This window comes from Micropterus dolomieu, linkage group LG22, assembly GCF_021292245.1.
Source record: "Micropterus dolomieu isolate WLL.071019.BEF.003 ecotype Adirondacks linkage group LG22, ASM2129224v1, whole genome shotgun sequence".
In the NCBI taxonomy this organism is placed as follows: Eukaryota; Metazoa; Chordata; class Actinopteri; order Centrarchiformes; family Centrarchidae; genus Micropterus; species Micropterus dolomieu.
In genome coordinates this window covers 4,291,788-4,306,216 of record NC_060171.1, presented here as the reverse complement: position 1 = coordinate 4,306,216, position 14,429 = coordinate 4,291,788, and the positions used below count along the sequence as shown (strand labels likewise).

Sequence of the window (14,429 nt, the reverse complement as noted above, 5' to 3'; positions counted from 1 at the left end):
AATTTTTGTTCATGAAGTCACCTGTCTGTCATTAGGAAAAACACAACAACTGTGGATATGTGACAGTGGTTAAAATCATGATCTTTTACCTAATTTTTATTGTTATTTTATTCCTTTCATCAGTGTAGTGTCACATCTGTTGGATGTTGGGTTTCTGTAAATATTATCACACAGTATGGTCTAGACTGGCTCTTTTATGAGCGCTATGAGACTGTTGTTGTTGTGATTTGGCGCTATGAAAATTGAATTGAATTGGGGTGGTGATGCCGCAGTGGATAAGATGCATGTCCTTGGTGTGAGAGACTTGGGTTCAATCCCCCACTGTGACACATCCACCAATGTGTCCCTGAGCAAGACACTTAACCCCTCGTTGCTTCAGAGGCATGCGACCTCTGACATAAATAGCAATTGTAAGTCGCTTTGGATAAAAGCGTCAGCTAAATGAATAAATGTAAATGAATTGAATATCTCTCCGCCGTGGCTGCCTGAAGCTACACTTTCCCTGTCTTCGCGACTGTAACTTCCACTAACCACAAGAAAACAAAAAGGGGAAAAGAGCACGAGTGTTACTTTGTGGCTATAACAACGCTGTTGACACAATGTACAGATAACCTGCAACCCCTGCTGGAGCGAGAGAACTACACAACGATCAGTTTTTAATGATTAATTAGGCTACAATCAAAGCCCAGAATTAAGAATTGTTTTGTAGTAATGTATTTATTAAATGTAATTTAATAAATTGCAAATGTGTTTAGTGGAATTTTTAAAAAAATTTTATGTCAAAGGGGTGCTGTGCCAAAATCTTATGTTGAGACCTCAATAATAATAATAATAATAATAATAATAATAATAAATTTTAAACATCATTTTGTATATATTGTTCAGTGTATATTGCATATTCCAAAAGCAAGTTGTATAAATGAGACTGGCAGATTTGGCTGAAAAAACAAACAAGTAAGTAACAGCAGAACAGTCCTCTAACTGCCTGCAACCACATCTCCTGTATTACAGGTATCAGGTTTGTATCATTGATTGATTTACATCACGAAATACTCCAGACAGAGCAGTATCATCACGAGCACTAGGGGGCCAGGCATGGTCAGCGCCTCGATCCCTCGTGATGATGACTTCCTCATGGATAATGTTGAAGGTCCAGACCGATCTGCACGGCTCCTCGCTGTAGCACATGCAGTCAAAGCTACGGTTGAACCATTTGATGTCATCCTGCGAGAGGCCACCACTCACAGTTAACGGGCCAGTGTGGCGCTGCCTCTGGATCCGGAAATGGTGCGGGTTGAGGTGGAGGAAGACGTCGTCCTCCCAGTGCTTCCTCACACATCGACCTCGGCCTTGGCAGAGCGCCTGGCTGCAGAGTTGCGTCGCTGTGGAGACGTTCAAGATGTACGGGTTCATGACCTGCAGCAGGTGGCGTCGAGCATCAAAGCAGGAATCCTGGGATATTAAGTCAGTTAGTGGCTGATAAGCAAGTTGGCAAAAAGAAGAATAAGTTTAAAAATCTCAAAAAAAACACCAGGGTGATGTCACTTTCTACCTCTGTGTCTGTGACATTCATGTCTCCCCAGGAAACGACGCCGGCAGCGCCGAGAGCTGCAGCTTCTCCGATGGTGTTGACCAGATCAGACTGCAAAAAAAAGGAGAGCAGGAAATTGCCCTCCATGCAGTTAGGTAGATTTTCTCTTAGGCACGAACACAATTTATGAGTAGTCCAGAGGTCCAGTGGTCGTAAGAGTCATGTGCAGTTAGTCTGCTCTGAAATGTATAACTTACTTCATTACTTTAAAGCAATGTTGAGTTTGAAAATCTGAACATTTTGAAAACCCTAATTACACTTCATCATCCTGTTTGACTCTTCCAGTTATAATATACTTATACATTTATTTCATGTTGCATAACGATATCCATCCATCGTCATCCGCTAATCCTGTGTACAGGGGCGCTGGAGCCAATCCCAGCTGACATCTGGTGAAAGGCGGGTTACACCCTGGACAGGTCGCCAGTTCATCACAAGGCCCATAACGATATCATCATTGATATAAATTCCATGGCCAATCAGAAACAAGTATATTTTCAGGAATGTCTGACCTCTGACATGTAGTCATTGGTACTGTCCTTGTACACGGGCCGGATGTAGGCGTAGACGGGGATTGAGTAGGAGTTGTTGGGGAGCATCGACACCCTCATGGCCTCCTGGATGCGATGCCGGACGAACAGCCTGGCCTGCCGGGAGTCTCTGAGCACCAGCTCCAGGTAGATGGATGGAAAGATCGCTGTTGACTCTCTCCAGAGCCACACAAGTTCATCGTTCCTGTCCTTCTCGATAGCGGGACACTCTCCGGTGAAGCCCGCCATGTCCTGGTTGTAGTCGTAGTTGTAGCAGTCGGGGTACAGGTAGTAACCCCAGAGTCTGTTGGGCCTCAGCCTCTTCCCGATGCGGATGGAATGGAGAAAGTACCTTTTGGCTGAGTGTTCAAAAACGATCTTCGCCTGGTCCTCTGCCTCATCGTTGGACAACGATGCGTTCTTCTTCTTTACCATTTCAATGGAAATCTGTCGGTAGATGTCTTTGCTGCCCCAGTTTCTGACCCACTGTGGCCTCCACTCCTCAAAATCAAGCACAGCAAGGCCCGGCTGGTCGGCAGGGATGTAGTACTCAATGTCATCCTCAGCCAGTTCGTGGTGCTCCTGCATGTCTATGAGTTGAGGCAGGCCCTTGTCGTACATCTCGCCAGTGTCTTTGTCCACGTAGGGGAAGATGCCGAAGCGGTCTTTGTAGAATATGGAGATGCTCTGGTTGGTCGCAGTCTTCAACGTGCTGCTGATGAACTGGAAGTAGGAGAGCTCGAGTGGCATGCCGAAACGGATGTCGCACAGCTCAGTTGGGGCATTCCACATGACCAAGAATGGGTGGCCAGGACGGATGGGAGGGTCTGTCCTCGGCAAGGCCCGTCCAGAACTCAGCACGGCCAACATGGCGATGAAGATGGAAAAAATATGCTGTTTGTCACTGAGCAGTTTGACTTTGTTCATTTTGAAACAGGAATCTGATCTGTGAGGAAAAAGAAAAAGAAACAAAAATCAGGAAAATAAGTTCACAATGAATGGCTCTTAAATAAATCTAGCTTTGTTTGGGAGTAAACTTTTTCCTAATTCAGGATACAGTTTTCACTCTACTTTTATTCTTTTCAAAATTAAATTTTCTACCCAAAATGGACAGCAATAAAATGACATTTGACAAATCAAGTAGTTTACGGACAGGAACAAAGTTGACCTGTTTCCTTCTGTCTTCACAAATGTGTTGAAATGTTTACAGATGTACAAATGTAACCCATTAAACCCCAGTCGTTATACTTTTGTGTTGTATAAGAATTGTCAAAATCACAGAACTTCCCAAAATTTCCCAAAAAAAGGGGACTCAGGCTGAGTTTGGGGGAAGTGTGTCTAATCTTGGGTGAATATTCTACTCAGTGGAAATATTAATATTCCGGAAAGAGTTGGGTCAAGATGATATTAAAAAAAATTATTATTGGTCATGCTAGCTGCATCACTTTGGTGCCAGATTGACACATCTTAACAATTTTCGTATGGATTGCCATGGAATTTTAATGCACGGTAGGTGTTCATGTCCCCCTTCAAATTAATTGTAATTATTACGTTGGTTGTTCCTTTAGTTTTCCTCTTCCATCATCAGGTCAAAATGTTAATTTGTCCAATATTTTGGTTTCTGACCAATTGCCTACCTAACTGATAACATTCCCATCAGCCTCAGCTGTAAGCTACTTTGTCTTTATTGCTAATTAGCAAATGTTAGCATATTAAATTTCTAAGCTGTTGTAATGTTAGCATTATTGATGTTAGCATTTAGCTTAAAGCACTGTGACTGAGCACAGCCTCAGAGCCGCTAGCATAGCTGTACACTTTTAGTGTTGTTCAAATATTAGGGGGAAAATCGTATGTAAAACGGTTAAAAGAAGTAATCTTTTCAGATTTGCAGGATTGTAGCCAATGGCGCCGCCAGGGGGGGCCACGGCCACCCTAAGAAAATGGGTGGCCACCCCAGTGGCCCCCCCGGCAAGGAGCATATGCATAAAATGCTATCTACTGTTTATATTATGTAACCCCTTGGTTTGAGTTAAAAGGTGAATAGCAGCAATACAACATACATATTAGGCTCCGTCACTTTAAGAGGGTAACCTCTGACCCTGAGCTGTGACAGACTGTGATATTTAATTTCGGAGAGGCCTCTGATTCGTCCATGTAGATGGCAATCACGTTTCTAAAATTGTGACTGGTTAAGGGGTGGGACTAACAGGCAGCAGAGCAGAGTAGACCGGTGTTGTGCTGAAAGTGTATGTTTTCTGTGGAGGCAGCGACCAGCTGCTACTAAGTGTATTGAAATATTAAAGATTCTAAACGTTCATAAAATATATACTTCAAATCATTTAACACCATTGATGGACCCCACAAATAATAATAGGACGATGCAGTGAAACTGGGCTCAACATTACTTGCGCCCAACAGGCGCTCCAGTGAGCAGCACAACAAACACTGCGGGGCCACAACGAGTCGGCAGACTGTCTGAAAAACTTCAGTCACCCAGAAGTTTGCCCAGAGGAAAAATTGCCTTTCTCCTCACATGAGACCTTAGCTCTGGTGAGTGAAAGCTTCTTTTATCATCCTGACTCTGCTGCTGGTCTCTGCATGGGCAAATTGTTGTTCTGGGTCGGTTGAGACTAGGCTACGGATTAAGGTTGTTGTCATGATGTTGTTGTTATATAGCCACTTTCATACTGCCTTATTATTTGGGATTATTAGGCCAGCTTGCTCTTCTCATGTTAAGTGTTTTGTGGAGCTGTGCTGTTTGTTGACATGTTAAAAAACACAGAAGCAAGAGAGAGTAAATGGTTGGTGCCCCACCATTTTTTCATATATATATGTTAAGAAGTGGCTAACTAACTATCCAAGCTGTTTGTAAGAATAACACCAAACTTAGTATGATAAGTTTACACAACTATATACAGACACATATCGTATATTTCAATTTGAATTTAAAGAAAAATATTTGTGCTCCATGATGTCTGTAATCTTGAGTAGGCTTGTTCCAAGTACATGCCTATTTAAAGAACAATTAATTGCCTAACACATACAGATAACACATCAAACAGGATTTTATGGAATGTTAACTGAACTGGTTTTAGTCTACGAACATTAGACAATTTTAACTGTAAAATAAAAACCAAAGTACATCAGATTCCATAACTCATATTTTTATGTAGTATTCAAGTAGTTTATATACTGCATAATAGAATTCCTGAAATTCAGTTATGGCTTTTGGTTTAGTGTGCCACCCCAGGATTTTTAGTGGCCCCATCTGGCCACCCCTGGGAAAATTTTCTGGGGGCGCCCGTGATTGTAGCAGTAGCTTTTAAGTATAACTAAGTAGAGAGGATAACGACCTCACACCTGCTCAACAACTTACCTGGTACAACAACAGGAAATAATAATATGGTGAAGTCTCCGTTCAAGGTATTAGCAAAAAAGGAAAGCTCCAGGTCCCCAAAATGACACTGTTAGAAGCATTTTTACAAATTTAAATGTTGCATTCTGTCATCGTCACAGCAAGTGCAATGTGTTGCCGTTTTTGTGTGACTTTCAAGGACTTTCCCGTGAAATATCGGAAATTGCAGGACTTTCAATCACATCATACAGGGGAGTTTTGAAGATCAGAAAAACTGAAGGTTTTTAAAAGTAAATCGTAGAATTGACTGGGGTGGGTACTGTCCTTTAGTACCGACACCAGCCACAGCCTGTTCACCCTGCTGCCCTCTAGGAAGAGATAATAAGTTTCTCCTGCCACACCACCAGACTGCGCAGAGCAGCTCCCCCCCCCAAACTATCACACTTTTAAACTAAAATTCATCCTCAGCACTGGTCCATTGAATATAGTTTATTTTATTAACCATTTTTATAATTGATTCTATATTAATGTATATTGTCTGCTACGGGAGTTACGAACTCAATTTCACTCTATAACCTGTTATATTGTGACAAAATAAATCTACCCACCTACCTACCTATTTGTTTTTGACAATTCAAATGACAATAGATTAACATTTTGGAGAAAGGAAGTAAGCTTGGACTAGCTGCTACCTACCTGCCTGCAATAAAACTAAATGAAAGGTCTACATAATAAAAGAGATTGACTTGATGAAAACCATTCACTTGTTTGTCAGCTGGTCATAATTGAAAATATCAGGTAGGCTGCTGTATTCATAAACATTAGATATTTATATTGATCGCGACAATGTGTCCTTGATCATTGTTACCTTTCCATTTCTTTAAGTGGACTTTTTTATCGTTTATGAGCACATGTATAATGAGTCTTTTAGTTTGGTAGATCAGGGCACGTGTAGGACTCGTTATAGTCACGGATACTCCACAGCTGGGAAAAACACTAGATAAGATGCAAGGAGAAGAGATGTTGAGTTGAGCTACAGCAAAACAATCCTGCAAGGGTAAACCGCTTGATTTGTTGCTGTGGCCTGTGTAAGAATTTGTAGCTTTACCATCCACCTTTTTACTTGATGTTTTTAAATGCTTGAAGAGAACAGCAGCCTGTTGCAGCAGCTGAACACAAGTTTGGTTGTTAATTTAAGCTTAAAGTAAACCCTACACAGTCAAGTCTTTTCCTTGACTTTATGAGAAAAGAGGGGCTCATTTACAGAATACCTGACATAATAGAGTACAAAACTTATTTCCAATGTGAATTATTTAATGACCGGTATTGATGTATTGTTGGCTGGTACATTTTGTCTGTTTCAGGGCTTAATTTCCCCCCATTTCAGTAGCCAAATGTTTGGCATATAACAAACTTAGTTAACCTTCAGTTCAAGTTAAAACATGGAGTTGGAGTGAAAGCAGAAAACTCAGCCTGAATGAATGAATGAATAAAAAAGCTCTGCAGTCTGAAAATGTTAGGAAATGACCTCTGAAATGTAATTACAATTACATTAATTATTCCATGGACAAACAGTTATTGTTGTTAGTAGTTTAATATAGAAATTAGGGATGGGGACAGCTGCCTACATGACACATCTCGCAGTCACAGAGCAACACGATCATCTGATTAGAGTGGTGGTTGTGTCAACCTGATTAATATAAGCCCAATATCTCAATTAGCCCAATGTCTCTTTTCCTGCTAGATGTTCCATTTTCATTTCATTTGTTTGCTGCTAATTATAGTTAGCTGACTACAGTCTGCCATATTCTTCTATAAACCATTTCTCATTTGCAAATTCTTTACAAGCTGTTCAATCTCGATTACATTTCAGTAGCTCGCTCTGCTGTCTAGCCTGGACTAATAAGACTCTGTAATCCCAGTGCATACTGTCAAAAGCATTTACTGATAGTTTTACACACTGCATAGTGTTAGCTTTAGTGTCTTTACAAGGTCACAAGACAGTTTTATTATTTCTGTCATTTCAGACTTAATTTATTAAATTACACTCCTGTCGGTTTATATTGAAGGTAGAAACAATATCACACCTTCTCGTGAATTTGACCGCAGGATGAGGACAATGTGGAGACATTGCTGCTCATATGCCAGCAAGAATATTCCCTTTCTAATATAATATTATTTATTTCTGTTGAAAATATAATTTTAGCAACTAATGCAACATTCAGGTAGATTAAAATTATTGTTTAAATTGTTCCCATCACATTTCAAACTTTTCTAAATCCAAAGGACTGTACTGAGTAACATTTTGTCTTGACTTGGTCTAGAGTCCTTTTGGTCTTGACATAATCTTAAAAGTTCCTGTGTTTTCCCTGTCTTTTTCCTAAATAATCTGATTTTATTAACCTGTTTCTTGGTTTTTGCTGTTCTTCTCAATGTAGAACGGTTTGTCAATGAAACAAAAAAAATAAATGCAATTTTTTTCAGAAATGCATTTATTAAGGCGCCTTTTTGTTTTCAATTCAAATACATCCGTATTGCATTTGCTTTGGGAAGACTTATGTCACAATTAATGATGTTACTGGAAAAGTTTACTTTTTTCACATCAAAGTTTTTTGTTTTTTAAATAAAATCAGAGATTGCTGATGTAATGTTGATGAGATCATACTTTAATCAAATTACAGTTCAAATCGTGTCAATGACTACATTATTAAGGGGGCGCAGTTTTGAAAACAGTTGACAGATTAAACCCAGATGAGCTTTATATTGGTCAGATGCAACAGTCTGGATGAACAGCTTTGCCCTGCGTAGCATTGACAGGTGAAGTTTTCGGCCCAGGCTTCCATGTCGGAGGCAGAGGGGAGACCGATCGCCACGTAGTTCCTGTCAGTCCGTAGGATGGTGAAGTAGGCAGGGTTCAGGTGCAGGTAGTGGCCAGATTCGTAGTTCTTCCTGACGCAGCGACCCTTCCCCTGGCACAAAGCCTGGCTGCAGAGCATGGCAGCTGCCGTCACATTGGCGATGTAAGGGTTGAAGGTGGACGTCAAGTACTCAGACAGGGACTGACAGGAAGCCTAGAGGGAGTGGTGGGAGTTTATAGGTGAGACTCATGTATGAGGACTGAAAGAAAATGTCGGTTACGAATTAATTTTAGGTTAATAATAAAAAATGTATCATAGGGAGAGACATTATGGAAAAATCCCCTTTGTGATTTAGAAAGTTATAAAAATCAAATTGAGTTAGAAAAATCAAAAGCATATCAGCTTGAATATACACTCACCAGCCACTTTATTAGGTACACCTGTTCAATTGCTTGTTAACACAAATAGCTAATCAGCCAATCACATGGCAGCAGCTCAATGCATTTAGGCATGTAGATGTGGTCAAGACAACTTGCTGAAGTTCAAACCGAGCATCAGAATGGTGAAGAAAGGGTATTTAAGTGACTTTGAACCCGGCATGGTTGTTGGTGCCAGACGGGCTGGTCCGAGTATTTCAGAAGCTCTGATTTTCTAGCATAACTATCTCTAGGGTTTACAGAGAATGGTCAGATAAGCCCGATGCTCCTGATTTTACACATGATCCATGTGCTACTGCAGCTGGGGACTCTCTGCAGCGCCGTGCAACTTTCTAAATTCTTTCATCTCACGGTGAAAAGAAAGATCAGGTTGAAACAGTTGAAATAGTTCGCACTCTGCGTTTGACCTCATGCTGCGCTTTGCAGCGGTGACATAACATGTTGCACGCTGGACTTATCATAAGACATGCTGGCAAGAAATTGTGTCCGACTTTTGTCGGTGCTGCAAAAAGTCCTTGTGGGAGTGAGACAGCTGCAGTGGCTGAGTCCGGCGACTGCAGTTACTTTTCTCCAACTGCACAAAGTTGGAACCACTCTTTGACTGATCTGTCCAAAGGGTCAGTCGTTGTTGATTTCCATTCATAAACTGGGGTTGGTGATGGAGCAGTGGATGAGACCTTCGGTGTGGGAGACCTGGGTTCATTTCCCCACTGTGACACATCCACCGATGTATACTTGAGCAAGACACTTAACCCCTAGTTGCTCCAGAGGCGTGCAACCTCTTACATGCATAATAATTGTATCACTTGTGTCACTTCGGATAAAAGCAGTTAGTAGTTTAGTTTACAAACCGAGAACGAAAACATCTCCATCCACACCAGCGCTTTAGCTGCGTATCAGAGTTGATCTCCGTCTACATTAAAAAGACTTAAAACGCGTGCCGGTGTAAACATGAAGCAGATGGTCTCTTCTATAGTTACAGAAGATTTGGCGAAAGAATAAAGTAAGGCAGACGAAGAATCAGACCAGATATTTTTGCAAAAGCGTTTCCAAACTTCTCCGTTTTAGGTATTCGTTTTCGCTGTTTTAGTCTGGACAAGAGGTACAAATGTAGGAAAAGGTCTCTATATTAATTTGAAAACACAGTAGTGTGGATGGGGCCTTAAGTTGCAGTGCGTGTGGCCTCTCATGGCCACCATACTAATGTTTGTACAAATGCACAACATTTTAACATCACCACCACTGTCGCTGGCATGGCTACAAACTAAATAATGCATTTAAAAATCACCTCAGCATGTATACCATACTGTACCGTAAATACCAGAATTTGAAACATAAAAACTGGATACAGTTAAAAAAAAAAAATAAGAAAACACAAATTAGGCAAAATAGTTATTTCACATCTGTCAGATAAGATAGCAACACACAGTGCAGTGTCATGGCTGTCAGTTCCTCCTAAAGAAGAAACAAAGGCAGATTCCTTATTTGCTGATTAAAGCCTGGTCATCAGAGTTCCCCTTTTTCAGACATGTGAAACATACAGTATGTTATCGTGGCTGCAGACAAGGGCATCACTTTGCGTCGAAAAGTGGTGGGGACGTAAGGGCTCAGATGAAAAAACGATTTCAGAAAATTTAGTGGTGGTGTAATGTAATTGGTATGGGGTCGGGGTAGTAAATTATAAACAGGGTCAAGAATCTGTTAAAGTTACTGATCAGTGCATGCATATTTTGGGTCATTTTAGAATCAGTCCAACTTTTTGTGTAACTTTTTAAACATATTGGCTTGTGAAATTCTATCGTTTAATGACCAGCCCAACCAGTGAATATGCTTCAGAAAACTGTAGTTACCTTGTTGTTGTAGTCTTTGGTTGCTCCCCACATTACAACCCCTGAAGCTCCCAGAGCTGCAGACTCTCCTATAGTACTCACCAGGTCCTTCTGAAAGAGGACAAATCACACAGAAGATCTGACTCCCACTACTAATAATCAGTTTTTAGATTGATATCATTTTTTTCTTTTCTACAACAGGTAATTTCTATGAAAGTCACTTCGTTTAGTGTTACATGGTGATGCAGCTGAAAACAGGAAGTTTTTTAAAAACACTTTCATGCTAGTGTGTTTACAAGCTGGAATCCCAAAAGACAGATACAGTATACTGTACATGTACTATCATACAGATGTTTCTAATATTCTGCCCCCCAAGTGATTGTAAATAAGGAGAAGAGGAATAATTAGGAATACCACTCAATGTAATGTAGTCCAGTGCAACACCACCTTCAACTATGACCTCCACATACAATTGAATTTTCACATTTCCAACAATATCAACAAAACTGAACAATTTAAACTTTGTAAAGGTAAAATTTATGGCAATATTTACAAACAATAAATGTTATTTAGGTTATTTTTCTACACTGAAATACTGTCATGGATTTGGGTTTTTGTTTTGTATTTCCTGTTTATATTTTTTGGTAAACCTTCCTCTTGTGTCTTTTGTGTCTATTTTACTTCCTGTACTTTTTAGCAGCTTGAACTGCTAGGGAAGTGACAACTGCTCTTGCTTGCCTATCTGCTAGAGTCTAGCCTCTTAGCTTTCAGCCTGGTTCCCACTCAGCTACCCTACAGCATGCTAGTCACTAGCCTTCATCCCGACCTCATAACCTCCAGCCGGATCCTGCTTTCCCAAGATGGGGGCCTCAACTAGATGGAGACTCCTGGCCGTCCACCTCTCTGGAGTCTTTTTTTGTTAGACCTCGTTTTGGAACCAGAGAGCACCAAGACTGCTAGCCTCCAGCCAGATAGCCTGTCAGCTAGCTCTGTACCAAACAGTTTCCTGCCTGATCTAGTCCTGGAGCCACTTTCCTTAGCTCCCTGGACACTTGCCCGAGCTTTGCCTCTGATGTCTGCTATTGAGTCAGATGCACAAGTATCATTTTCAATGCAAGTAACAACTCATAACGTGCTGGCCAGAATTCCCAGATTTCTTATACAGCAGTGTATATAGATCTGGTTTTGTGTTCATTGACAGCTGTTTCCCCTGTTAAAAAGAAACTGAACCAAGTGTACTACTTATATCTTTTAAAAATACATTAACAATATGTTTATAAGATGTTTGCAGCTGTACAGGTTTGTTTTAATTCGACTTGTAGAAATAGCAACACTAAAAATTACCTATTTCTTTGAGCATCAACATGGAAGATTCTTCAAACAATTAGTGTAACTTAAGATAGTAAAAGCAATCAAACAGGCTCACCTGGCTCTGGAACGTCTGGGTCTGGTCCCGGTACAGTGGTCTGGAGTAGACATAGACTGGCATAGTGTATGGACGTTTAGGCAGCTTGGCTACCCTCAGTGCCTCCTGGACACGGTTGCGAACGTACAGCGTGGCCTTGGGGGAGTTTCTCAGGGACAAGTGGAGGTAGATGGAGGGGAAGAGGGCGGTGCTGCGCTCCCACAGCCACAGCATCTGGTTGTTTTGCTTCTGGATCTTTGTTGAGCACTTCCCTGTGTAGTCGGGCTTCTCCCAGCCATAGTTGTAGCAGTCGGGGAACAAGTAGAACCCCCACCGGCGGCTTGGACGCTCACCAATACCGAGGCTGATGGTCTTCTCCATGAAGCGTCGTCCAGCAAGCTCGAATTGACTCTTTGCCAGTTTGGAAATGGGCTTTGATGCTAAAAATGGGGCCATCTGCAAGGCGTGAGTAATGGACAACTTCTGATAAATACGTTTGGATCCCCAGTTGTGTTCCCACAGAGGACGCCAGGACTCCCAGTCAATGACAACCAGCCCAGGAGAGGAATCCTGGGATATGTAATGATCAATTTGACTCTGAGCCTTTGACAGATGCTCCGTCAGGTTGCCGTTTTGTGGTATTCCACCTCTGTAGAGCACGCGTTTCGCTGTGTTGACTTTGGGGTAGAGGCCGAGGCGATCCTCGTAGAAGATGGTGAGGAACTGACCAGGCACTGCGGCGGGTGTAGTCACCGCCTGGAAGGCTGCGGTGTCCAGTGGGATGTGAAACTGTCGACACTGGTCAGTGGGGGCATTCCATATGGCCACAAAGGGGTGGTTGCGGATCAGTGGTGGCTCAGTAGGAGGCAGTGCGAAGATGGTGGCGATAGATCCGATGATACATAGGGTGACACAGGACAGGAAGGGTGGCGCCATTACGATGGCTCTAGGTAGATGGAGGAAAGACAATAAATGAACCTTTTCAACTTAGCCTCCATTTCAAGGCCTTTACAAACCTGTTACTGTAAAGAGGAAGTGGACAATAAAAACCTCCAACAGCAAGCCCAAGATGGGTTTAATAAGATGTTTTTGTCTATGGGCGCGCCCAATCTAGCGCCTATAGACACTTCCTGCTGTATTATTTTGGGTTCAATTTCCACATGAAAAACTTCAAGAGAGGACCTCTGTTCGGTTGCCAAAGCTCCAAATGAGTGTTTCATAGTGAGATCTTGGACCACCGTTTTGGATTAATGACCAATGAGTTCATAATGTTTCTCTCAGAAGTGTCAACACATGCCGATAATTTTGTGGAATGCATTTACAGTTAAACAAAACGTAATATTAGATAAGCTAACTAACCAGCTAAACAAGTCAGATGTGAGATTAAACTTTACTAAATAAAAAATAAAATGTATCTAGCCAAAGACTGAACAAATATAAACTAAACATACAGTGTTTAATTGCTTTTGTATAAAGACATTTGTAGGGGAAAGGTTTTCACGTGAAACAAAATTCACCGAAACTCTAAAACTGAAGACAAATTGTCCAGATGTTTGATTACACATAATGTATACATATCAAATAATCTCCTTTATTGTACCAGATAGAGTAAATAAAATACATATTTTAAATAGTTTTGCAGTATTGCCATGTTTTTAGACATCAGTCATCATTTCCTACCTGCTGCTCTCTTCAGTGGCCTGTGAAGTACTGTTCACTGTTTCTCAACTTCTCTACATCTGTTTTTTGCTGCCTCATGTGTCTGCGGAAACTGTTTCTTCATTCTGATTGATCTTTATCTGACCGATGTCCTTAAGTCTGGCCTAAACTCCACACTGAGTCCGTTGTTGGAAGACATCAGAAGTCAGTGCTTCGCTCAGATGCATTCTGATGGCATTTGTTATATAAACACCTTTTTAGTGGTCTTATATATGTTTTTTTATTTAATTTACAATTTCACACAGCAGAAATTAAAATATTAGCTCATCAATGCAATCAATATTTATATACAGTGGGGGAAAAAAGTATTTGACCCCTTGCTGATTTTGCAGGTTTGCCCACTTACAAAGAATGCAACAATCTACAATTTTAATCATATGTACATTCTAACAGTGAAAGACAGAATCCCAAAGAAAATTCCAGAAAATCACATCATATGAATTTATTAAAATTGATAACCATCTGATGAGGAAAAACAAGTATATGACCCCCTACCAAACAGCAAGTATTCTGGCTCCTACAAGCCAGTTAGTCTTTCTTTAAGACACAGCCCCAATCCCAACCAATTATCTACATCAAATACACCTGCCTCACCTCGTTACCTGTATAAAAGACACCTGTCAACACCCAAACAACCAGCATCCAACATCACCACCATGGGCAAGACCAAAGAGCTTTCTACGGACATCAGGGACAAGATTGTTG

General features: G+C 41.1%; 2 protein-coding genes across 3 annotated transcripts in view; both read right to left on the bottom strand.

Moving 5' to 3' along the window:
• Positions 1 to 885: 885 nt before the first annotated feature.
• LOC123961193 (hyaluronidase-5-like) lies at positions 886 to 5,577 on the bottom strand. Its single transcript, XM_046036343.1, is given in 5 exon segments — positions 886 to 1,100; positions 1,102 to 1,452; positions 1,553 to 1,642; positions 2,104 to 3,067; positions 5,498 to 5,577. Coding segments are annotated over 4 exon segments (1,449 nt in total). The 5' UTR covers positions 3,049 to 3,067; positions 5,498 to 5,577; the 3' UTR covers positions 886 to 1,037.
• Positions 5,578 to 8,121: 2,544 nt separating this feature from the next.
• Positions 8,122 to 14,429, bottom strand: part of LOC123962445 (hyaluronidase PH-20-like) — an 8,730-nt gene continuing 2,422 nt past the window's right edge. The window contains exons 1-4 of one of the 2 annotated variants that reach the window (XM_046038570.1): positions 13,686 to 14,003; positions 12,027 to 12,951; positions 10,622 to 10,711; positions 8,122 to 8,547 (exon numbers count right to left, since the gene is read on the bottom strand). In XM_046038570.1, the coding sequence (XP_045894526.1) occupies positions 8,218 to 8,547; positions 10,622 to 10,711; positions 12,027 to 12,941 (1,335 nt within the window). In that variant the 5' untranslated portion in view covers positions 12,942 to 12,951; positions 13,686 to 14,003 and the 3' untranslated portion in view covers positions 8,122 to 8,217. Of the gene's footprint in view, positions 8,548 to 10,621; positions 10,712 to 12,026; positions 12,952 to 13,685; positions 14,004 to 14,429 lie in introns of those variants that run through there. The other variant, XM_046038571.1, reaches the window with a different exon arrangement.